This window comes from Furipterus horrens, unplaced genomic scaffold (assembly GCF_987537825.1).
Source record: "Furipterus horrens unplaced genomic scaffold, mFurHor1.1.pri manual_scaffold_3, whole genome shotgun sequence".
NCBI classification, from domain to species: Eukaryota; Metazoa; Chordata; class Mammalia; order Chiroptera; family Furipteridae; genus Furipterus; species Furipterus horrens.
In genome coordinates, this window is record NW_028327173.1 from 13,991,979 (window position 1) to 14,016,835 (window position 24,857).

The window sequence follows — 24,857 nt, forward strand, 5'->3', positions numbered from 1 at the left end:
CAATATTTGTGGGTGTCTTTTAATTTAAGTATAGTGGGGATACAATGTTATATTAGTTTCAGGTGTACTCACTGATTTTTTTTCAAACTGTCAATGAGACATTTTCCTTTTTTTATTCAAGCCTTTGAAATATGGGGTGTACTTTATATTTATGGTACATCTCACTTCTCACTGGTCACATTTTGAGTGCTCAATAGCCGCACGTGGCTGGCCAGTGGCTACTTAGCTGAGCAGAATGGTAGCAGAGCACAGGCCTGGGGACCTGCAGAACTGGGTGTGAATTCTCCCTCTTCACCTGCTGCAGTGCTGTGCGGCTTTGGGAAGTTATTCTCTGAGGCTCAATGCCCTTATCTGTAAAATGGCTGTGATACCCTATATGTGATATTATAATATAGGTGACACTGTTATAGTCTTATGTGATATCATTATATTATCATTATGTAATTAACTTGCATATTATTACACCAGGCAGTGATTGTTGTAAAGATTAATGGTAAATGCCCCTTGTGGTGGTGGTTGTTACTATTACAGGTTACCCATCAGGCTGAGTTCCAGGAGGACAAGGACCAGGATCTGTTTATCTCCTCCCCTCTCCCCCTGTCCTACCCCTCTGACCCCAGCCCCTGACCCAGAGCTCCCCTCTCTGTCTGGGCCTTTCTCTGTTGTTAGACAGGTGTGAAGGTTGCTCAACTTTCTGCCCGTCCCCACCCCAGTGTCTAGCTCAGAGCTCATGACTCAAACTCAGCAAACATTTTCATCCCATGAGGCAGTTGGTTCAGAAATCAATTCCCCTGTGGTGAGTGGGGGCCAGGAGGGAAGAAAGCTCTGGGCTGGGAAACAGGAGACCTGCTCATAACTCCATCCACCTTGAGTAGGTTACTTTCCCTCTCTGGGCCTCACTTTCCCAATTGGAAATGGGCAGATCAAGGCCCTTTCGTGGCACCTATGCAGCTGGTAATGAGGCCTCTGCCAGTCAGACTCTGCTCAGAGGAGGGAGCACCACAGATGTGTCCCTCCCACACACACAGCTCCAGGGGTACCCTGTTAGAACACTCTGTCCTTGTACTCTGAGGAAGAGCCAGCAAGCCCAGGAACCTCTGGGTAAAGTCTTGTCTGCTGCGCGCCACACCACCCAAACCGGAGCCTGGGGCTGTTATCGGCTGGGTCACGAGGTTCTAACGTTCCCGGGAGCCTCACCCAGCACCTCAAGTGGGGCTTACTTGAGGTGGGGTCTTTTCAGTGAGGATCCGGTTAAAATGAGGAGATGGGGGGCCTAACCCAATGACTGGTGATCTTATAAGGCCCGAACCCCAGGTCTTCTGACCCCAAGGTACCTGCCTACCCCCTCCCTCCACTGAGAAGGGTGAGAGAAACCAGCTTGTCATCTCGGCTCAGCCACTCACCAGCTATGTGACCTTTAGCAAGTTTCTTAACTTACCTCAGTTTCCTCATCCATGAAACAGGTATATTAGTATTTACCTTGTATGGCTGTTATGAGCCTTAAATGAGCCAATGTAGGTAAAGCACTCAGAACAGTCTTAGCTCTCATGGGTACTGTTCAGCTGTTCGCTGTTACATTATTTTTTGCTGTTACATGTGTGTGTGTGTGTGTGTACATATAGCTTGATGTTATATTATTACATTATTTATAGTACTAATACTATTATATTATGTGAATTATTGTCATATTTACTTCACATGAAGCAGATGGAAAAGGAGGCAGCATTGGCACTACTGAAGCATCCCAGGCAGTTAATGAACTTGACCTTGCTCAGTCCTTACATCTACTCAATGTGGGTATTATCACTGCCCCCCATTTCACAGACAAGGAGACTGAGGCTTAGAGGAATAAAACAGCTCACCCAGGATCACACAGCCAGTCGGTAGCAGAACAAAGATTCAAACACAGTTCTGACTCCAAAGGCTTCCTGGAGAAGAACTAAGCTCTGGGTTCTATGACTGAGTTTCTATAAAAAGCAACCAGTTCATGCTCCTTTCTGCTAGAAAAACCTACTCCCTGGATGCTCTCTAAAAGTTCTGGCCCCATGTTGAGTCCTTTTAATCAGGGTCCCTATGACTGCCTCCCCCTGTGGTCTTAGTCCCCACCATGGCCTTGTTGGGTCCTTTCAGGACAGGCCTTTACTGCAGCCAGAACAACCAGGAACTCAGAAATCTCCCTTTCCACAGCCTCATTTGCATAATCCCCACAATCCAAAGCGGACTCAGCTTTCCTTTGTGATATTAATTAAGCAGAGGAAAATGTCCTGGGGAAGGAGAACAGGCTCCCGATTGTCAATCATTGTTCCCATACGCTATTCCTACGGTTTGTCCCTCCCGCATATATCATGAATGTGGTGCAGAAGCAGAATTCAGGAATTAGAGGTTTGAACTGGCCCCATGGGTGCCCCATTCCTGTGTTCCCCTGGGGCTACCTGGGCCCCTCGAACCATGGGTGGAAGGAAAGCCTGGCCCCTGCTCAGAGATCAGCCATGGTAAAGGTTAAACATTCTGATGCGTGACAAAACGTACTGTTAGCATTTAAAAATTAATCCCAGAGGAAAATAATAGACAATTAGTTAATAGGTGAAATAGACAAGCTGGCTGCTTTCCAAGGTCATCTCAGGCAGTTACTGTGCTGAACTCTGCCCAGCCTTTGAGATGATCCTAGAAAAATGAGAACCACCCACCTGGCTTCCTTGGATTCCCCTTGAGCTCCCTGTCCCAGCCCTGTGGGTGGGAGTCTGAGACCACTGCCAATCCTGCTTGAGAACCCAGAGAACATCTCACTTCTGTCACCCACTAACTCTCTGGGTGACCTTGAGTTCATCACTTTTCATTTATAAAGTGAGAGGGGTGGAGAAGCTGATGGGAGGCTTTTCCAAATTTAAAACCTCTAGGATTCTGCCATCATCAATATCAAACACTTAGAGCAACATCTTGGGGCCCGCTTCTCAAGAACAGAGTTGTCCAAGGGAAGTCTGGACAGGCTGAGAAGTGTGGGCCTCAAATCCCCTTCTCTTTCCCCCTTCTCAGAATCTCTCCTGGACCCCAGGTGCCTAGTCCCATCTGATCGCAGAGATATTGTACAAAAGCACCCAGAGATCTGAGTTCTAGTCCTGACCCTGGGCAGAGCCATTCCCTTTCCCACGAGACCCAAGGGCAGCAGGACTATGGACTGCCCAGGGGCCCATGTGGTGGCATGAATGCTATGCCCACCTTGGGCTGATGTGCCAGCTGGGCCAATCCCAGTCTCTCCTGAAAGACACAGGGTCAGGCACTCAAGGTGGGTGAGAACGGGGAGAGTCTGCACAGAGAAGGTCGGTCTTAGAAGCCTCCAGCAAGCATCCTGAGAATATTTGAAGGGGTGAATGAAATAATACCTGTAAACTAACTGCTCAGCACAGCCCCTGGCAGCTACTGTTATCATGAACTCAATGACTAGAGACACCCCAGATTCCAAATAATCAGAAATCATGATCAGCTCCCTGCCCAAGGCTTTTGCTGGGATTCATTAAGGCCTGATCACAGAGTAAAGATTCCTGGTATTTGATTGCCAGATGTGTCCTTCCAAAAACTCCCATGTCATTTTCTTGCAATCCGGAGAATTGTCACAGCTCATATGCCACCACTTCCTGGAAGCCTGCCTGCTTATCATCTTCCCTTCTCTTTATCCATCCTCCATCCATCCAATCATTCACTCACCCATTTCATAGATACTTCTAGAACACCATCTTGTGCCTAGTCCTGTTTAAATGTGACCCAGCTACAATATTTGCCTATTGGAGCTCACTCTTATCCAAGAACCTTTCTAGAGAGTTCAGCTACACCTGACCTGGTTATATGACTTTCTCCTTTCGTGTTTCCCCTACCCCAGTGCCCATCCCAGTCTGGGTCTTCTCTCATTGTGCCCGGATGGGGGCAGCTCCCCTGGCCTTCAGTGCCAGCTCATCAGCCCAGCAACCCCACCCTGCGCCTCTGTTACCAGGCATCCATCAAAACAGCTCTTGCAAACTCCAGAAGAGAGGCAAACTGGGAAACAGGTGGCCATAAAAACCCTGTTTACTCCTATGTGACGCAAAGATCAAAGTGCCCTGTATCAGCTCCATGGGCAAGGATAACAACCTTTTACCTGGATTTGGCACTCCACAGTGTACAGAGGTGTTTCCCATCTCCTGGCTCCTTTCATCTCCCAGCAGGGCCCCTGCCACAAGGAAACTGAGGCTCACAAACTGATATAATCACCCAGAGCCATACAGAAAGTAAATGGCAGCATTGGGATTTGAACTCAGGTCTCCTAATATTTAATCCAGTGCCTTTTCAACCACGTTACTGCTTCAGAAAGGCTTTAACCTGGGGGTCAGGGGACCTGGCTCCCAGCCCAGCATTCATGAGTCTGCTGAGTGACCTTAGCTAAGTCACTTCCTCTCCTGGCTCTTGTTTCCGCTGTGAGGGCTGCCCAGCTCATGAGATTGTTGTGAAGATCAAAGCAGTTGACAGATGGGAACAGGCTGAGGAGACAGGCTACCCACTGCAAGCCAGACACACACCCACCCCATCAGGACCCTCGGGTACAAAAGCTGGACAATCTAGGCTCTCCTAACTCCCAGAAGGAAGTGACTCTTTGGCTTTAAGTGGAAATTCCCATGGCTCACAGACACTGGGCAGCACTTTATTACCTGTTCCTAATGCTATGAATGTTCTTTGTGATGGTGAGAGAGAAGTTTTGATTCAGTATAACAAGCAGTTGCTCATACCCATAGGCCAGGCCCTCTGGGATTCAGAGGTGAGCAGGATGCAGTCTGCCCTGAGGGGCTCCTTGTCTAGAGGGGGCCAGGAGCTAGCAGGGAAAGGAAACTAACGACTCACAGGTATCTGCTAGTGGTGGGTGCTTTGCATGTGTCCTCTTATTCTATATTCACAACAAGCCTGTAAGCATTAAGCCCATTTTACAAACAAAGAAACTGAGGCTCAAGGTCACACAGGATTTGAACACATATCTCCCTTACCTGCAAAGCCCAGACTCCTTCCACTCTGTGAGGCTGCTTTGCAAGAATACAAGATGAAGGAAATTGAGGTGTGTGACTTCAGCCTGCTGGGGAGTTTGGAGACAGCTGGTTGACCTACGGCAGGATTCCTAGAGGACGTGGTACATGACAAGGTATTCGGAGGATGAGTACCATCCTGGAAGACAGGAACAGGAGAACGTGGTCCGGAGTGAAGCTGAGTATGAGAAGGGCTTGGGGGCGGGCGTGGAGGATGCTGCTGGAGCTCTGAGGACAAGAGTTTTGCTGGAGCAGGGGAGACCTGGTGGTGAAGAGTGGGAGACAAGACCGGGAAGGTGGGCTGGGTCCCGTTCCTGAGGGGCCTTACCTGCCAAGCAAGGCAGTTTGTATTTATCGCAGGGAGCACTGGGGAGCCATTGAAGACTTCTGAACAAGAAAGTGGCTCAACTGGAGATGGAGCATGTCAGGAAAACCCTCCAGGGGCTGGAGGGTTAAGAGCAGAAAGTTAGAGAAAGAGGATGAGACTAAATGAGATCCCTCCCCTATATGTCAAATAATTAAAAACATCAAGCACTAACTGTGGGCTGGGCTCAGTGCTAAGAATTTCACCTGTTATCTTGGTCCACACTATTATTAGCCCATGTTACAGATGAGGAAACCAAGGCACCGAAAATTGGAGTGGCTACTCCAAGGTCACAGCACTCAGAGAATGAGGAGCTGGATTTGAAGGCAGGCACTCCCTCTCCCAAAGCTACAACCCTTCAGAATGAGAGCAGGACAGAAGTCCTTTTACAGAATGAAAACTCAGATGACCTTCACCCCCGAACGCTAGTCCTAAAATGGGATGAAGACCAGGGGTCAAAAATGGAAACCCAGGACCCCTGCACGTCCTGCCATGGGCAACCATCACTCCGCGGATGCTCTTACTGTTGCATTAACTTGCATGACCGCCAGGTGGCAGTGGAGATACTGGTCGCTCAGAACCGCAGCCCAGCCCAGCCTCCTCCAGCTGCAAGTCACAAAGAACCAGGGCTGGCGTTGAGGAGCGAGGAACAGGGCGGCTTTCAGGGGACCCTCCCCTCCTGGTTGCTCCTCTCCACAATCCCTGCAGCCTCTGTGCCTAGAGGAGCATTTAAAGCAGAGCTGTGTTCGCAGGTACCTTCAGGTGAAGCAGGAAGACAGGAGAGAGTTGCCAGCTTTAATGGCCATCTCTTTTCTGGGATAGTACACGGCCCATAGCAATACTGTTACCTGAGAGTTTTTAACAACCCAGGGTGATGCTCACTCCACAGTGCTAGGTCGGTGAAAAAAGAGGACACAGCACTGTGCATACAGCAAGATTAAAGTTACGTGCACAATAAGTGTGCCTAGAAACATGCCTGGAAGAAGTGGATCAAAGCACTCGCAGTGACTCCCAAGCCGGGGAAATTACGAGTGGTCTTTGTTTTCCTTCTTAACTCTTCTATATCTTCTTTATTTTTAACAATGAGTGTGGCCTACTTTTATTATGAGGCAGAAAAAGATTTTCTTAAAAGAGGAAGAAAGAATATTAGCTATCAAGATTTTTTTTCCCAACTCCTCTAGGAAGCCTGCCCTTCTCCTCCTCTGTGTCCCTGGAGGGTGTGGACAGCCTCTGTTAAAGAGCAGTTTTTACTCCGTAGGGTAGTTATGGCTGTCAGGGTCTAAATCGATGCTATTCAATATGGTAGCCACTAGTTACTAGCCACATGTGGCTCTTGAGCTCTTGAAATGTGGCTAGAGGGAATTCACAGATGCAGAAATATAAAACACACACCAGATTTCAAAGCCTTACTATGAAAAAAAGAACGTAAAATAGTTTATTAATGATGTGTTAAAATGATATTTTTGGATATACTGGGTTAAATAAATATATTCAAATTAGCTTTACCTGTTTCTTTTTACTTTTTCATGTGGCTACTAGAAAATAAAAAATTACATATAAGACTTGTATTATGAGAAAATAAAAAATCACATGTGGGGCTTGTACATGGTGCTGGTCCATGAGCTTCCTGAGGGCAGTACTGTGGCTGCCAGCTCAGGCTCAGAGAAGGAAAGGGGCCTATATGAGGACAAACAGCAAACCAGTGGCAGAACTAGAACTTGAGCCAGGTATCTACTAAAAAATTCCCAGCCTGGCACTGGTTCCAGGTGTAGTCTGACTCATAACTGACCATGTGCCCTCAGTCCCGCATCACGACAGAGAAAGGGCACTGGCATGGGAGTCGGAGACCCAGCTAGACTAAGAGGTGACTTCTATGTTTTCTGCAGACTCTGTCCCTCAGCATAACACATTTCCCTTTCAGAAACCCCTTCAGCTTCCTCTTCAGGAATAAGGCCTCAAAGGAAAGCAGGGGGCAGAGAGCTTATTAGCATCTCCTGGTATGGCTGAAATGAGGACACAGGTCCTACTGTCCCCAGTGAATTCACGACACTGAGAAAGTCAGGGTTGAAAGTGGCCTCAGATAAATCATCTTGGTCAATAACCTAATTCTGCATTTGTGGCAAGGGGGGGCCCAGAAAAGCTGAGTGTCCTGTCTGAGGACACACAGCAAGTTAGGGAGAGCTGGAACATACCCTAGAGTCTCAGTCTAGGGCTATAGAGGCCAGTCCAGTCCCATAGTCAAGGAGGACAGAGGCATGGACAGGTACCCATGCTGCTAAACCAAGCTCATGCTGGCTCCCCTGGCTCAGATCAATTCATTCTCTACCAAGGGCTTCCCACGGTGCTGAAAATACAATCCATAGTCCTCCTCCATGACCTAATCTCTCCCATGCTCCAGCTGCTTACCACACTTCAGCTGCTTTTCCTAGAAGGGACCCAGCATATTCCCACCCTAGGGCCTTTGCATCTGTAGTTCCTTCCCCCCAGAACTCTTTTTCATACTTTCCCATGGTGGCTCCTCATCATCCAGCTTCCATCGGTCATGTTTCCTCTTCAAAGAGGCTTTCGAAGATCCGCCCTGGCTAGAAGAGCCCCTTCCCTCAGTCCCTCACTATCCCACAATCCCATCACCCTGTTTTATTGTCTTCCCAGCATTCATCATTATCTTTTTAAAATTTTTTACTTATTGATTTTTAGAGAGAGGAAGGAAAAGAGAAAAAGAGAGAGAGAGAAACATAGATTTGTTGTTTCACTTATTTATGCATTCATTGTTTGCTTCTTCTACGTACCTTAACTGGAGATCGAACTCACAACCTCGGCTCATCAGGATGATGCTCTAGGGTGTATTTATCATTATCTTAATTATCTTATACATATATAGGTCTTCCCACAGCAGAATGTAGGTTCTAGAAGAGCAGGGCCTCATCAGGCAGATTCATGGCTGGTTCCCAGCATTCCCAGTATCTAGCATGTAGGAAGTACCCAAGTAGTGTTTATTAAATCAAATTTGATTGAAAGAGAAGTGGACAAATCAGGTCACTGAAGCCTAGTTCCAGCCCCCCAGCCCCCACCCCACAATCCGCTGTGTGTCCTTAGGCAAGTACTTTTCCCCCTCTTTGGACCCCAATTTCCCTTTCTGAAAAGTGGAGCTCCCACTACTGCCAGCCTGGCTGGCAGGGGAGGCTGGTTGAATTAGCATCAGTCTGGTTGATGGGTGTGAACACTGCTTTGTAAACTGTTAAAGTGTGATTGCAAATGTGAGTAGCTGTTGTCATTAGACAAATGAAGCTCAAGCCGCCTCTTCCTCTGCAGAGGAGGAGATTGGGTCAGAGGCTCTATGGGGGCCTCCCACCCTGGCAGTGTATTGTTCTGAGTTGGGCACTGCCTGCAGGTAGCTCACAGTCTGCAGCCGTGATAGAGATAAATGCAAATAGAGATAAACAAGCTGAGACACCAGCAATGGACTATCCTTCAGGAAACAGATAATAAGTGCAAATGGTCTGAGAGGGGGTGAGGCCAATGTCAATTAAAGTTCTTGGTAGGGGGTAGGGTGGGGCCAGATCCAAGCCATCAGAGTGGAGAGGGCACAGCTGGGACAAAGGCAGAGCTGAAGGCAGTTGCCACAGTGACCAGTGAGGAGGGGTCTGGCCAGACTGCAAAACTCAGGCACCCTATAGGATCCCAAATGGGGAATAAAATAATGTTTAGGGAGAGAAAGATGGGAGTGAAGAGGGCTTTATTGTACTATTATCACCATTTTCCTTTTAGTCAGTTAAAGGCTCTGGACTGGTATCTATTTAATTATATAATGCGGAGTGAGTGACTTCCCTCTTTAGGGCTCAGTTTTCTTATCTGTGAAATGGGGATGCTGGAAGAGGATGAAGTGACTCCCTGATTCTATTCATTCATTCATGGAAGGCACAGGGCATTAGCACTGGGGTAGGACAGTCCTGGTGTGAGTTCTAGCTCTGACTTGCTGTGTGACCCTGGACAAATTACTTAACCAGTTCTCAGTTTCATCATCTGAAAAGGTCAGCACTACCTCATAGGGTTGAAAGTTAAGGGGGACAATGTATAAATAAAGCTTAGCCAAGTGCCACCTACCAGATCCTTAATGAATGCCACTGCTGTTCCTATTTTGAGTAAACGAGGGTGGTACCTCTGGGGATGGGTGGGTGGGAACAAGGGCCTGGGGGATAGAAACAACAGAAGAGCTGGATCTACCTAGCACATAATAGGTACTCAAGAAGTATTTATTGACTTGGGAAGGGGTGGGGCACTGGGGAGTCCCATAGCTTGGAGCCACTCTGCCCAGGAAAGGGATTCTTGCCCCAGGATGGGCCAAGCTCAGAGTTTCGTAGACTTTGGGCCCCCTTCAAAGTCTGAGAAGCAGGAACTAAAAATAAAGGCAGTCCCACCCCAGTGGATCTTGAACCTGGTCAAAGAGGACTCTGTAAGCTTAAGCGAGTGGAAGTCCCCACACATCCCATTTCCCTCCTCTCTGCTCACTTCTGCCCTGTCTCCTTCCCAGGCAGTCTCTCCCAGCCTTTGAGGTTCACTTCCTCCTGGTAGCCTTCCAGGATGAGGCCCATTTCACTTGGACTCTTGAAGCTTCAAAAGATGACCCAATTTTCCAAAGTCTGTAGTGTCCTTTTCTTGGTATGAACTGTAGGCTAGGCCCTGAAGGGAAAGGATCACAGGGATATTTTGATAGTTTGTGGGACAAAGGGACAGGAGAGGTCTGGGTGGCACAGACTAAATTTAAACTGTCTGTACCTCCACTAGGCTCTTACACCCACTTCAGAGAGTGGGAAGGTCCTGGTGAAGTCTTGTTTGTCAGCAGTGAGTCTCTCAAAGGCCAGGGGCCCTGCCCTGACGATCCTGAAGGCCCTCTGAAGCCCGCCCACCCTCCGGCCTCCGCAAAGCCTGTTGTTAATGATGGTGGTGATGAAGGCTGTCAGAGCAGGGCCGGGCCCACAGCGATGGAAAAAGGGGCTGTGTCCTCCCTGAAGGGACAGCCACGCACAAAACCGTGGCTGCACAGACAGGTCCATTCCATAAGTGGGGGAGAGGGGCTTCCCCGGATGCCCTCAGTCGGTCTCCTTCACCCCAAAACTGTATTGGGAAAGATGTACAGAGCAGAAATCCAATGTACAGATAGGATGGTCTGCAGGGAGGGTCTCCTGCTCTGGCTCAGAACAAGGCGGGGAAGGTAGGCCTGGGGTCTGCCTGCCAGGGCCCGGCCCACCCCTGCAGGAGTGACCCCCCAGGCCCTCCTGTTAGCTCCAAGGCCCATTCTCCCGGGCGGAGGCTCCAGCCCAGTCCCAGCGCCTGGGAAAGCCGTCTGTTTTGTTCCCATTCCCGCCCCCGCCACCCACCCCCCCTTTCTCTCTCTCTCTCTCTTTCTCTCTCTCTCTTTTTCTCATTCATTGCAGTTCGGTCCCTTTCGGAGCCACAGGGACCCGGTGGCAGGGCTAAGGCGAGAAGGTGGCACTCCCGGCCCTGACAGGTAGAGCCAGAGTCTGCTTTGGGCAGACCCTTCTTCCGCCCTCCCCGCTGGTCCCCTCTCCCTGCCCCTGTCAGCCGCGCCAGACGCTCTCCGGCTTTGCAGCATTCAATAAAAATTCAGAAACATTTGGGCTGAAATCGCTGCTTTATCTGGAGGAGCCACAGCGCCGGGAGAGACCACTGCTGCGCGGGGGGAGCCCGGTGTCTTCATAGCCCGAACACGAAATATTTCCGCACTCCAGCGCCCGCGCTGCCCGCGGGTGACACGGAAGATGCGTGAGACCGGGTACCGGGGGGGCTCCCGCGACCAGCTGGAGTCCACGGTGCGCGTATGAGGGCGGCCCACTGGCCGGGCTCCCCCCGCGCCCGCGGCTCAGGTGGGCTGTGCCCAGCGCTGGCGGAGCCCGGGTCCCCGTTCTGCCCGGGCTGGATGGCTCATTCTGCTGGCTGCGCGGTGGCGGCGGCTGTGTGTGCGCCGCGCCTCGCCGCTCCCCCCCGGCCCCCCGAGCCCGGGGCGCGCGCTCTCGCCCGGGCCGTCCGGGCCCCGCGGAGCCGCGGCCCGAGGCCCCGGGAAGCGCAGCCATGGCCCTGCGGAGGCTGGGGGCCGCGCTGCTGCTGCTGCCGCTGCTCGCCGCGGTGGAAGGTGAGCGGGCGGGCGGGCGATGGGGGTGGGGAGCGGCCGGGCACGGGCGGCCGCCGGCGCCCACCTCCGCCCCGCGGCCCGCAAAGTTTGCCCCGGGGCTCGCACCGGGCGCAGGTGGCCGCGGGGAGGTGTGTCCGGCCGCGCCGGGAGGTGCGGGCCCCGCGAGCGCCCGGGCAGCGGCGGGCGCTGATTGACTGTGCCAGGAGGAAGCGAAGGGACCATCTTGCCGAGGCTTTGTAGCCAGCCGGGCAAGCACCGCCCAGGGCCGGGGGCTGCCCACGCGCGCTCGCCGCCCCTGGCCCGGGCACTCCTTCGCGCCGGCCTGGCCTTGCTCGCTGCGGGGTTGAGGGGCGCCGGCCGGGGGACCCGACTCGCAGTCGGGGCTGGAAAGTTTGGCAGGGAGCAGTAGGCGGGAGGCACCGCTGCTGGCCAGGGTGGGGGCTCCGAGTCCGCGCCCCCGGGATGCGGTCGGCACCCCGAAGAGCGGGCAATGACAAGAGTGGAAGTGAGCGCGCTAGCCCGTTGCGCCCGTGCCTGCCCATCGCCCGCGGCGTACAATGGGGTCCCCTCCCCGAAAGGACTACGGGGGGATGGGTTCGTGGGCATCTCTACGCTGCGCGGGGTCTGCGAGCACCCCTGCCGGCCACCGCCCCGCTGGCGGCAGAGCTCAGCGTGGCTGCTGGAGCCCCGGGAACTTTCCAGCTGCCGTCAGGGCCGGACCAGATGCTCCTGCCATGTGTTGGCCTTGGCCAGGGTCGCTGGGCCGTCTCCCCAAGGTACCACTGACCCCCAAAGGGATAGGAGGGTTGCCAGGTTTCCAGAGCCAGTTTCCTCTGGAGGGAAAGTTAGTGGGGTCTGGGTGTGCCCACTAGAAATGGCTGAGCTTGTAGGGTAAGAAATGAATATGAATAATGGTTCTCGTGTGTACAGCACTACAGTTTTCACACCACTTTACAGTTTGTAAAGTACTTCACACTCTGTGCAGCTCTTTGTGGTTTACAACATGCTGTACAGTTGACAAGGTACTTTAGAATTACACAGTACTTTCCCACCCACAATTTAGTTGGATTTCCCAAAATAAGTCTTCCCCAGAAGCCAGGTATGATTCTTGCTTCCTTGTAATGAATGGGGACCAAGGTTAAGTAGTCAGTGGGTGATAAAAATAGAACCCAGGTCTGAGGTCTCTGAAACCTGGGCTCTCTGCACTTTGCTAGGTCTTGTTCCTAAACTCCATCCAGGATTCTTCCATCATGGGCTGAAGGGTGAAACATATGTACACTTATCTCAGTCCACTTTGGGGTAATGTGACACTCTCTTCCCCTCTTGCAAATCAAAAACAAACAAACAAACAAAAAAAACCCCAAAAGAGATCCAACCAGACCAGGGGACTGCAGCCTCTGGGAATGGCACAGTGGGGATCATGATATAACTTCAGTTTCTCTCTCAGCAATGAGTGCTTTAGTGACCATAGTTCAGGGCGTGAAGGGGTGACCCTTGATGGCAGTCACAGTTCTGGCACTGAAGCCCCTGTCCTCTGGCTCCTGGAGGTTTTGGAGGCTGCCTGTGGTTTCCTGGTGTTGGGCCACTGGGGCTCTGAGGGAGCTATGAGGCCCTGGGTGTGGAGGGCAGCCCTGGTCCTGGCTGCTGGCGGGAGCTCCCTGGCATATGGCTGAGGTACCACTTATTAACTCTGGCTTTGGGGAAGTGACTCATGCATTGGCCCACTATACATTGGGATGTTTACAGTATTATGGGGAGCTTGGCATAAATATTGCGATGTAGGTTGCAGTCAGCGGTGCTGGAGGGGAAGAAAATTGGCCCCTCTTTCATTGGAAGAAGCCTGGGCGTGTTTTTAATTACTGTGGGGTAGATGGAAGGGCCACCTCTGTCCAGCCATGGCTCTGGCAGGGGATGTTGGTATCTGGTAGGTTGTGCCCAGTCTGGACCCTGGACCCTAGACACAGGGCTGGTTGGTCAGCTGCTGACAAAGCAGGAGAGGATGGCCACTCAGGTTGCCACTTCGGGACAGGGTGGGAAGAGGGCTGTGGCGGGCATCCCAAACCTCATTTCAAGCTCTTTTTTTGCCCCCCTGGACACTAAGGAGTCTAGTCCATTAGGATTTGACAAGGAGCTGACCAGATGGATGCAGAGATGGTATGAGGTAGAGGTTTGGGCCCGCCCTGCTTTTAATTTCCTATGGGATCCTGGGCCAGCTCCCTTCCCTGCAGGGACCTCAGTTTCCCTGGGTGTAAGATGGTTCTATCATATGTACCCTACTTCCCCTCTCTGAGCCTCGGTTTCCTCGTCTGTCCAATGAGGGTGATCATGATGCCCATCCTGCCTGCCTCACTAGGGTATTTGTGAGATTCAGACCAGATAGTGAATGGGAAAAGCCCACCCTAAAGAACTGTGTGAGGCCTGTGGGGGCTGGAAGAGTTGGGTGGACAGTTCTGTTTACGGCACATCCCTGAAGACCCCAGGATCCTCCTGGAAGCAGCAGTCTGTGGAAATGGGACTGAAATCTTGCGGTGGTGGGAGGACAGCCCCTAGGGCTCCCAGTACCCAGAGACATGTGGCCACCATGCCTTTGCTCTTCCCCTCCAGTAACAAGGCTGTTTTGTGCATGAAGGTCCTAAGATGTCCCCAGCCTTTGGAACGTGGAAGAAGAGAGGGTGTGTGTGTGTGTTGTTGGGGAGGACTCCTGGGTTAGGATGGTGAGCTTATTATCTCCCTAAAACCATAAGACCCCCACAGGAAACAAATCTAGAGCATGTAATGTAAGACTTAGCGGGGCATGGAAGTGCTCTGGGGACACATTCAACAAAAGAAGAGGCCGGTGACAGACCAGCCACTAGATGGAATCCAAAGGTTGAAGTTTAGAGAAAGTCAGGTCGCCTCTGTGCATTTGTTCATTTGATCTCCAAATGTTTCTGGAGCTTCCTCTCTGGCTGGTGCGGTGCTGGACCCTGGGGTGGGCAGGGAGGTAGGGGAATAGCAGACAGGAAAAACAGTTGGCAAGACATAATGTGATAGGTGTGTCCCAGAGCGCCACCAGGAGGAAGTTGTCAACCACTGGGGCAGCAGAGGCGGTTTGGGAGGGAAGAGGGTTGTTTTGTCATTTATGGCTTTGTCCTTTCCTCATTTTCCCACTCTCCATTCTCCCTGAAAGGAAACGGTCTCCGCCACCTGTCACCCTAACGAACTGGGCTCTCAGATTAAGGAGGTTGACTCTGGGACTTAGAGGAGGAGGAGAATTCTGCCTAGAAAAAGAAACAGTGTATGTGAAGACGTGGAGGCATGGTAATTGGAGACGGACTTGGGTGTATCTGAGGAAAGCAGGCGTTGAAGGCAGCAGTGGAAGACGAGGTTGAGAATAGAGGGCGGGGCAGGTCCTGAAGGGCTCTGAGGGGAGGGCTAAGGAGTTTGGACTTGATGCTGAGGGTCGGGGGAGCCTTTGAAGCTTCTTGAGTCATTGAAGGGACCTGGCCAGATTTGTGTTTGAAAAGATCCCTGACTTACGTGGCATGTTCAGATGCGCCCAGCCTGCTCCTGCGCTGTCCAGGAAAGGCCAGCCTGTGCATTCTCTGCTAGACTGTGAGCTCCCTGAGGAACCTCAGCTGGCTCGTTTTTGTGTCCACAGCATGGGACAAAGAGCTCAGTTCAAATGCCCTGCCCCAGCGGCCTCCCTGATGCCTTAGCTGAAACAGACCCAGTTCTGCCCCTTTTTATCCTACCTGCTTTAACACCTGTCACCACCTGAAACGTATCAGAGATTCGTTAGTCTCCTTGTTTTGTGTCTGCCTTGCCCACTAGACTGTACACTCCAGGGAAGAGGATTTTACCTGCCATGTGTGGTATAGCATCCCCGTACCCAGAACTGTGCCCAGTTGCGTGAGTGCCCAGTAACTGAGTGATGCGGTCAGCTAAGGAACGCTGAATGAATGAATGTTGAGTGAACAAATGAGTGAATGTATTATATTGTGTTATGCAGTAAGTACCAGAAGAATGACCCAGAGATGGAGGACAGGGTCTGTCTGGCCAGGGAGATGAAGGAAATCTTCCTGGAGGGGGAAGCCCAGGGTATGGTTTGCGGGAAAGTGTTCAGGATAATGCATAGACCAGTTCAGTCAGAGTTAAGGATTCAAATGGACCAGCAGCAGCTATGTGTTGGATAGGTCCCTCCCTTATGGGGGTCGAGGGAGCCTGCCTGTCCTCTACCCCTCCTACCCCCACCCAGTCCTCTACCTAAGACCCAGCGACCTTCAGTGGGATTAATTTGGAATTGGTTTCCCTTTTATGTTTGTTTCTTTTGCTTCTCATTTTTAAAGGAGGCTGCTTTCATGTATTCATCTTAACCAGGAAATCAGGGCTTAGATTTAAAACCCAAGTGCTGTAGAATTTAAAGGCAAGTTGGCTTACTCATTCATTCCTCCATCCAACCATATATTTTATAAGAGTCACTGGGCACCTATTCCATGTCAGGTGTTGGATGGGAGAAGGGATTCCGGCTTTGGTGGGGAACAGGCCCAGCTGACTTCACAAACAATGTGGGGTAGAAAAGGCACAGCCATTGGGGCAGTCAGACTTGGATTCAGATCCCAGCCCTGATCCTCAGGGATTCCTGTGGACACCACATAAAGTGTGAGGCACATGAGCGTGTACGTTAGATACCGTCCTCAGCCCCCTGAGGTCCCCTCCCTCTGGTTACCCTAAGGTGTCGTCGGTGATGGCTGTGTCCTAATTTGGCCTCTTTTTTGGCATTTGGATTGTCCAGGCAAACAAACCAGCCCTCAGGGTCTCCCCCAGCCTGTCCCGTGAGGTTGTCCTTCCTGGCACATTTGGCCCCTGTCATCAAGGTTTCACATCCACCTGAGCCAGGGTGGGGGCAGCTGTGCTGAGCACCTCTGCCTGCCCAGAGCTCACCTATTAGTTGAGGCCAAAGGTCAGATCCCTGCTCACAGAGAGGGCCCTACAGGAAGGGGTGGATGGAGCTGGCTGGTGACCAGAGGCCTGGGCTGGGCAAGGCAGGGGAGCTGTGCTTCCTCGGAGAGTGGAGGGGTGAGATCAGGGTGGCCTCCTGGCAGAGGTGGGCCTGGCCTGCACCTCCAACCATGACCCTGTCCCATCTAGTGGCCTGGTCTGCTTGCCTGACCTAGCTGGAGATTTGGTAGATCAGTAATGAGGCCAGGGTGGGGGACGTTGGGGGTTAGAGGGTTGGGGGTCTATATTTTTACACACTCCCCAGGTTTTTTCCATTGGGCAAGCAAATTTGCCCCCCAGTGACCTAAGATAAAATGCTGGACTCCTGGGAAAGAGAAAGAAACCTCAGCAGGAAACTAGAATAAAGACCGAAATGAACTCAATCAGTTAGCGCCCACTGGCCTGCCGGCTGCTGTACACCGAGAGGCTTGGCTGGGGAAGGGCAGGGCGGGAAGAGTGTTTGCACAGCTCACAGGGGTGTGGCGGCAGTTGATGTTAACAGCACCTGGAAGCTTCCAGATTGGGATCGGCTCGGTCTGATAAGCTGCCTTGAAAGCATTTTAGGGCCTTTTAAAGCGGCTGCCTTCTGAAGGGTGGAAGAGGGGACACCTGTCTTCCTGGCACCCCTGTGTCACCTGGGGGCTTACCTAGGTCACCTCACCCTGGGCCTTGCTAGGTGAGTTTCCTGGAGCCATCTGTTGCCCTGCTGCAGCCCCTTACGGGTGGAGGTGTCCCAGGGAGACCTTGTCTGCTCCGTGGCCTTGATCAAGTCATGCGCTCTCTTAGCCTCAGTTTCCTCATCTGTAAACTGGCCTGTCAGAGGCTCATGGCGAGGATTAAATGAGATCTTGGATACAGTGACTAACAGAACATGGATGGAGCCAGTACTCATCTGTTGTCATTATTACAAAATGTCATTGTTCCTTTTTCTGAAATCCCACAGCCCTGACCACTTGCACTCTTTGAATAAGCAGCACAGCCTGGAGGTTGTAAAGAAGGGTGTTTGGAGTTAGCCCGTCCTTTACTGTGTGCCCTCTGGCCAGTTTCTTAACCTTTCGGAGCCTTGGTTCGTAAGACTCAATACTGTAATTGTTCCTTGCTCTTGATATGGTTGTGAGGAATGAATGCGTTAATCTGCTAAAGACTAAGTTGAGTACCTGCTTCAAGTGTGATGGGCACGTGGTCTATATTAATTGTTGCTGGTACTGCTTGATACCAGTCAGAAACTGGATTCAGAGAAGGGGAACGTGGGTGCCATTTCACTAAGGGGGGTTCTGTCTCCAGCTCTTCCCCACCTCTGAGTCTCTCTTACTCATGGGTGGTTGAGAGGCCCCTCTAGTCTGCCTCTCTGAGTTTCACCCAAGTTTTCCTCAAAGACCCCATCCTTATCCCAATTCATCCTCCCTAATCCTAGGATCCTCTGTGGCTGTGCCTTTCTTCCTGGCCGTATGCCTGCCAATGCCAACTTCCATGCCATGATAATAATAACAGCCATCAGTTCTTGTGCAAAACACAGTACTAAGGGTATTGTACACATGATCTCATGCAATTGACCCAAGAGCCCTACCAGGTGATTTTATTATTACGTCTACTTTAAAGATTAAGAAACCAACGCTTAGAGAGTAGTGGCCCAAGGACACATAACCAGGGAAGGGGAGGCAGGGATTTGAACCCAGGTCTGAGTGACTCCAAAACTCATTCTCTTTATTGCCATTCAAGCAGCTTCTGGAATGTGCCTCCCGGCTTAGAGGAAGGGCTTGGCTCTGGCGAGGGTCTCCAAGGCAGCCGTCCAGCCTCTGACTCCATCAACATCCTGAGATAATGCAAGCAAGAGGGTTCTGGAACTCACAAATCTGCCATAAAAATGCAATCTCTGTCATAATGGTCAGAATAATGTTGTTCTAACTTAGACAAATCGGGTGTTAACTCATTTCATTGCAAGGGGCGCCTCCACAGAGAACTGAAACTATGGAATAGTCACAGGGCCATTCATAACTTCTACTTCCAAATCCATTAGCTCATTGGGTTTTACCGGCAACTTGGTAAGTGGGCAGGAGCCATGGGGCCCATTTTAGAGATGCGGAAACTGAGACCTGGCGAGTAACATGATTTGCCCAAGATCAGTGGCCAGACCTGGCTTGAAGCCTGAGGCCACTCTCAATGGCCCCAAGAGCATCAATCCAATTTGAATTCTTAGCCAACATTTAAAAATCAAGAGCTTTTACAGAGAAATTCTGTTTCTGGCTTCTCTGAAAAGTCAGACAATCTGGCTTCACTGGGCCCACATTCCCACATGGCCACAGTTGGCTGGAGCTGAATAGTGGCTGGCTCTTCAGACAGAACATGCGAGCGCTACGGGTGATTCGCCACCAACTTGAGCCACACGTCTGCATTACTTGTCCGGCCCCTGTAGAGTTTGAGTTTGCCTTCTAGATCTGCCCTGTCTCTCTGTGTGATCTGGAGTAAATTACTTCTCCTCCCTGGACCTCAGCTGCCTCTTCTCTGAAATGGGGAGATGGGACTCAGTAATTTTGGGCGCCTCTTCCAGCTCCAGGATTCAGTGCCCAGTGCTGGGCTTCACACAGGGAGAGGAGAGCTATAAAAAGTACAGGGTTCTGTCCCTGGAAAGTGTATTGGTTATCTATTGCTGCATAACAGGCCAACCCCAAAATGTAATGGGTGACTCAGTGGGTTGGCCGGGGTCATTATTCTGCTGTTCCAAGGTGTTAGCTGGGGTCACTCATGAGACCGCCCTCAGCTAGGCTGTGCTGGAAGTTCCATCACGGTCTCATGGACAACACTGATGCCCTGGTAGGGGTGGCTGAAAGACTGCCCCCTCTCTCACGCCTCACCATCCTTTACCTGTCAATAGTCTAGACTGAACTGTCTTCCATGACTGCTGTCTCCCAAGAGGGTAAAGTGGAAACTGCAAGAGTTCTTGAGGTCTAGACTGTAATGTCACAAAACATCACCCCTGCGGTAAGAGCATGTCACAGAGCCATCTCAGATTCATCCCAGGCTTCCTTATCAGGTTCAGGGAGAGGGAGAATATGCTGGGCTTGATTTTCTCTTAAGTCATTAAGGGAGACACACTCAGCTCACTCTCAGTGATTTAACACGTAAAACTTGACTATGGATTGTCCAAAGTCTCAAGGTGATGCCGGGAGCTCATTGTCCCAACCTATTCCCTCCACTGTTCGCACACATATCCCTGGGCTCTGGGCCACCCTGTGGTCCAAACTCAGATTTAACCGCTCTGCTGCTTAGTGGGAGGAGTGGCTTTGTGCTTAGTGATGGGAGGCATTGTTGGTGGCTATTATTTTTGGAGGCTTTCTGCCCCAGGGAGTTTATGGTCTCATGGGGTTGGGGTCACAGGAAGCCAGAAACCTCATTCCCTACCTTCTGTTCCCTCCCACTGCACCCCAGCATCGGCTTCCAGCGTTATCTGCCTCCTGTGAGAGAGCAGGGACGTGCCGTTTCTCCTGATCCTATGCCTGGCGCAAGGCCTGGCTCATGATAGGCACTAAATAGGTGTTTGCACAATAAAGGAACCTACAAATTAATTAAAACTGGCAGCCCAGACCATAGATATTCAAAACCTGGCCTGAGGCTTGAGGCCAGAGGAGGCGGTCCTGGACTGGCAGGATTGAACTTGGAGGTGGGGGGGAGGTCACATCACCCCTCTGGGCCTCAGTTTTCTCATCAGTAAATTGGGGGTGATGATTTCAGCCACCTCGGAAGCTGTGCCAAGGAGCAACTGTGTTCTTCACCCACCCAGCAAAGAACCTTCGATGGTGTGCCTGGCGCTTGTCACTCCCACCCAGGGGCCACTGTAGGCGTAGGAAAGCAATGGAGGAAATCTAAAAAGTCTAAACGCATTGGCCAGTTGCTATCATTTCTAACTTTGGACCACGGGTTGGTTCAGAGCACATGGAAATTTGCGCAGATGCTGAGGGGGCAGGTGGAGGCCACTGAACTCTGAGCATCACCTTCGAAGATGTGGTGAAGACGAGGGGTGATGCATAGTCAGATTTGACATGTTAAACCATTGAGCAAGAAACAGGGCTTCTCTTGGCCAACCCCAATATGATAAGAAGTTCCAGGAGTCCTGGCTGGAGGTCCAAGGCTCCCACGCAGGCCTGGACTGTGGGTGAAGGAAGGGAGTGAGTGTTAGACAGCGGTGTCCCTGGGAGAGCACATGTCCTGTCTGAAGAAGCAGGTGCTGCTCATTCCCAACCGTGCTGGGTCTGGGTTCAGTTTTGCCGGATCTTCTGATTTGCAAAGTTCTGATATTTTTGGAAAAGCTAGTTTTTTAAAAATTTTTATTCAAGTTACTCTAAAATACAGTCTGGCCAAACCAAAGCCTGTTTTCCAGCTGGATTTGGCTTGCTGGCTAGCAGCTTACAAGCTCTAGTGTAGGAGTTTGGGGGAGACAGGTAGCAAAGGTATTGTTATCTCCATTTTGCAGATGGAGAAGCTACTGTTTAGAGAGCTGAAGTGACTTACCCAGAGTCACACAGCTGGTAGGTGCTGAAGGTGTTAAAAGTGCCCCCCAACCTTGAATTGGAGAGTCTCTTTTCCTGTAACTTCCCGCCACAGTTTCTGTTTCCCACCTTCCGGAACAATCCAGGAACATAAGCTCCTTCTTGCAGGCATCTGTCACGTTTGCAGGCAGAGAGCCTCTCTTCCTTCAGTTTCTGCTTTGAGGGCAGAGTGGGAAGAATGGAAGGCGCAGGGCCTTTGAGTCGAACCATGTCAGGTTGGACCTCTGGCTCTGATGCTTACACACAGCATAACCTGGGCCCTTTAACTTACCTCTTTGAGCCTCAGTTTCCTCCACTCTAAAATGGGGTCAGGAAAGGCTTCCTAGAAGAGGCGACTTCTCAGGTGGATGTTAAGGAATAGCCAGGCGAAGAAACTGCAAGGCCAGCGTTCCAGGCAGCGGGACAGCATCTGCAAAGACCCAAATGGGAGGCCTGGAAGTGTACAGTGTATCTGCGGAGCTGGAAGGAGCTCTGTGTGGTTGAGAACAGGGCATGCCAAGCACTGGGGCGGGGTGCAAGCTGCCTGGCCCCAGCAGGGAGAGAGCGTGGGGTCAACATTCCCATTATGGCGACGACATATGTCCACAGCACCAACTTGTCACTTGGCCTGAGTCCATGGGAAGCCGGAAGGACAAAAAGCATCTGAAACATGTAAGTGGGGAGAAAGCGGCTTAGTGCCCAGTGGGATGCGTCCCGCCTGAATGGGGCTTCTCCGCCTCTCACGGGGAGGCAGAGCCTGGGAACAGCCTCGGCCAGAGCCCGTGGGGCCTTTCTGGAACCCACGAAAGGCTGTGGCCCAGGGAGTCTGTTCGAGTCAGGGCCCCAGCCTGTATGTCCTCTTGCCTGTCCCCATCAGTGTCAGCTGTCACTCCCCATGGCCTCAGATGGCAGCTCCTGCGGCTCTCGGGAGAATAGTCGAAAGGGCTCCTGAGCTGCCAAGGAGGCCCTGATGCCGGGTGTCCCCAAGTGGGCCCGGAAGCCCAGCCATGCCAGTGAAGCTCGGGACTCCCTTCTGACTGGCCCCTTCTGGAGCTGAAAGGTTCCAATGTCCCCTTGGCCTGGGTCCAGGGACACAGAAAAGGCGGGAGACATCAGGGGAAGATCCTGGATTTGGAGATAGGCAGGCTGTTAAAATCCTGACCTTCCCACTGGCCAGGTGCGCCAGCTTGGGTAAGTCGCTTCAGCCCCCTCAGCCTTGGTTTCTCATCTGTAAAATGAGGATTATGTCACCTAATTTGTTGTTTGGGGAATTAAAAGAGATAATGTATGAACAGCAGGTGTTTGCTGAACCTCTCCTGTCCTGTTTCTCAGCTTTTCAGTGAGAATCGTAATAGTAGTAGTAACAGCAGCAACAACTAGCACTTATTGAAGGCTTGCTAGAGACCGGGAACTCCATTTAGGGGTTATTACCTGCTTCCTCTAGATTAAAAAATTAAGACTTAGAGACATGAAATCATTTGGCCAGTAATGGTGGAGCTGGAATCCAAAGTCCGACAGCCTGACTTTAAGATATATCCACACAGAGCTGATGTCTTTTCATTCTTTAAAAAAATTAGTTAAAACATACAAAATGTTGCAAGTATAGTAAGATAAGCACCCATATATATCTTTCACCCGGATTCAACAATTAGGAACATTTTTGCCACATTTGTTCTCTTTGTATGGTGTGTGTATGTGTATATGCATATGCATGTATTTTTCTGAACCATTTGAACATAGGTTATAGACATGGACAAACAATTAATGTTTACTGAGATCCATGTATGTCTAAGGCCCACTTTCCTAAGCACTATCTTACATCACTCTGCCTGGCACACAGTAGGACTTGAATATTGGCAACAATTAGGAAGAATAACAGGTATTACCCACAGCCCACCAAGCACTCCCCCTGTTACCTCATTCAATCCTTGCTGTGGCCTAGGAGGGACCTATTAGTGGTGTCTTCCTTTTCAGAAGAGGGGAGAAAGACTGAGAGGTTAAGTAATTTGCAGCAAAATGTGAACTTGGAACTTTCACGCGTGTATGCTTGACAGCAAGGCTGGCCTACAAGATGTTGGGGATCTGCTTCTCTCCCCTCCAGGTTTACCCCTATTGTAGCCACCTGAGCACAACCCTGGGCAGCTGACTGCAACTTCACTCCCAGCTGCAGCTGGACGTGGCCCGTTTTCTCTGTAAACCAGGGGGCAATTATAGAGGCTGGTGGACTTGTAAAAATTGGGGATTGGCCCAGGGTCCCCTGTTAACCACATGGTTACTGGGTTTCTAGAATCCATCATGCTGTTTCCTGGTGCCCCTTGCCTGGGGACCCTCCTCACTTCCTCTCTCTGGCTAATTCCTGCTGCTACTTATTAAGTCTTAACTTGAGCATCTCCTCCTGTTCGAATCCTCCCGTGACCCCTGTCTCTGGTCCTACCCCTTTTGTGTGTAGTGTTGAACCTCCTGTCCTTGGTGGCCTCAGTGTTCTTGGTGGCACCTTGTGTTTATGTATTTTATATTTCCCAGCTTAGACCATGCTGTGCACTGTGTCAACCGGTCTGGTTTCCCCACAGCCATACTGGGTGATCCTGTACCATACTGATTGGGTAGCGTACAGTTGGATCGGTGGGTAGGAGCTGAGTACTTGGATGATTTGAATGATTGTGAGTTGGATTGATGAGTGGGTGGGTGGATGGATGGGTGGATAGATAGAATGGCTTATGGAGATTACATGGATTGGATGGCTGGGTGGATGAGTGGTGAATAATGGCAGGATGGTTGCATGTTTTAGATAGTTGGGCGGATAAACGGATGGAAGAATGAACAATCACCAAAAATCAGAGTGCATTTCTCTCCCTCAGATTCCCTTTGCTGTCTGACCTGTGGTTATTTCCTTTTTCTCCAGTTTCTGAACGTAGAAGGGGTTAGCAAACAGCATACTCCCAGGGTTTGGAGAACCTTTCTGAGCCATTGACTGTGGATTTGCCAAAGATTCTGCACTGGGGAGTTCTGGAGAAGTTGGCCCCCAAAGTGAACTTCTGTAAAGTAAATCCTATTTTCCATTGACTTGGCTCACGCTTTGGGAGATATGTTCCTGCTGTCAGGGGCTGGTGCTCTTGGAGGCTGGTGACAGGTGGGGGAAGAGCTGAAACTCCCCCGGGCATCAGCTGCCCTGAGCCTCCACTCACTCAACCTTGAGAGTGGGCTGATGCTGGCCAAACATGGGAGCTTGGAGCCAAGGGGAACAGATTTGGCATCTGGTCCCAGAAGCCTCCGCTGCCAGTGGGATGCTATGCTGCTAGGCTTCTGGGACAGCACGCTCAGTCTCCTCCAGACTTATCTGTTTCCTTTCATTTGCCCATACATCTTTACCTCCATCGGGTGGTCCCACTCTCCTCCTCCCACCCATCCATCCATCCAACAATAATTTATGAAAGCCTCCAGGATGCTGGGGGACATAGAGAGGAATTGAACAGAATTGACATTCTGATGTAAAAATATTATATAGCAGCAGAGGGACAGGCAAGTTCTCTTTCCTCTTCCTCCTTCTCCAGCTCTTCTTTCTCTTCTCCTTTTCCCTCTTTTCTTCTTCCATGATCAACGTCATCATAGCAGCCTTCCACCATTGAGTTCCTATTAAGTGTGGGGCACCAAGCTAGCTGCTTTTCTAACATGTTCTCATTCATTCCCCTCAACAACCCTGCATAATAGTTATTAGCACTTGTTTTTTGGATTAAAAAAAAAAACAACAACAGATTCACAAATGTTTAGTAATATGACGAGTATGTACTTGTGTGTAA

The 24,857-nt window shown here is 51.0% G+C and overlaps 1 protein-coding gene across 3 annotated transcripts in view; it reads left to right on the top strand.

The window, feature by feature from the left end:
- Positions 1-11,485: 11,485 nt before the first annotated feature.
- EPHB2 (EPH receptor B2) overlaps positions 11,486-24,857 on the top strand; it is a 164,051-nt gene continuing 150,679 nt past the window's right edge. For 2 of the 3 annotated variants that reach the window (XM_090268759.1, XM_090268760.1), the window contains exon 1: positions 11,486-11,557. In XM_090268759.1, coding sequence (XP_090124885.1) covers positions 11,497-11,557 — 61 coding nt within the window. In that variant the 5' untranslated portion in view covers positions 11,486-11,496. The remainder of the gene's footprint in view (positions 11,558-24,857) is intronic. The other variant, XM_090268758.1, reaches the window with a different exon arrangement.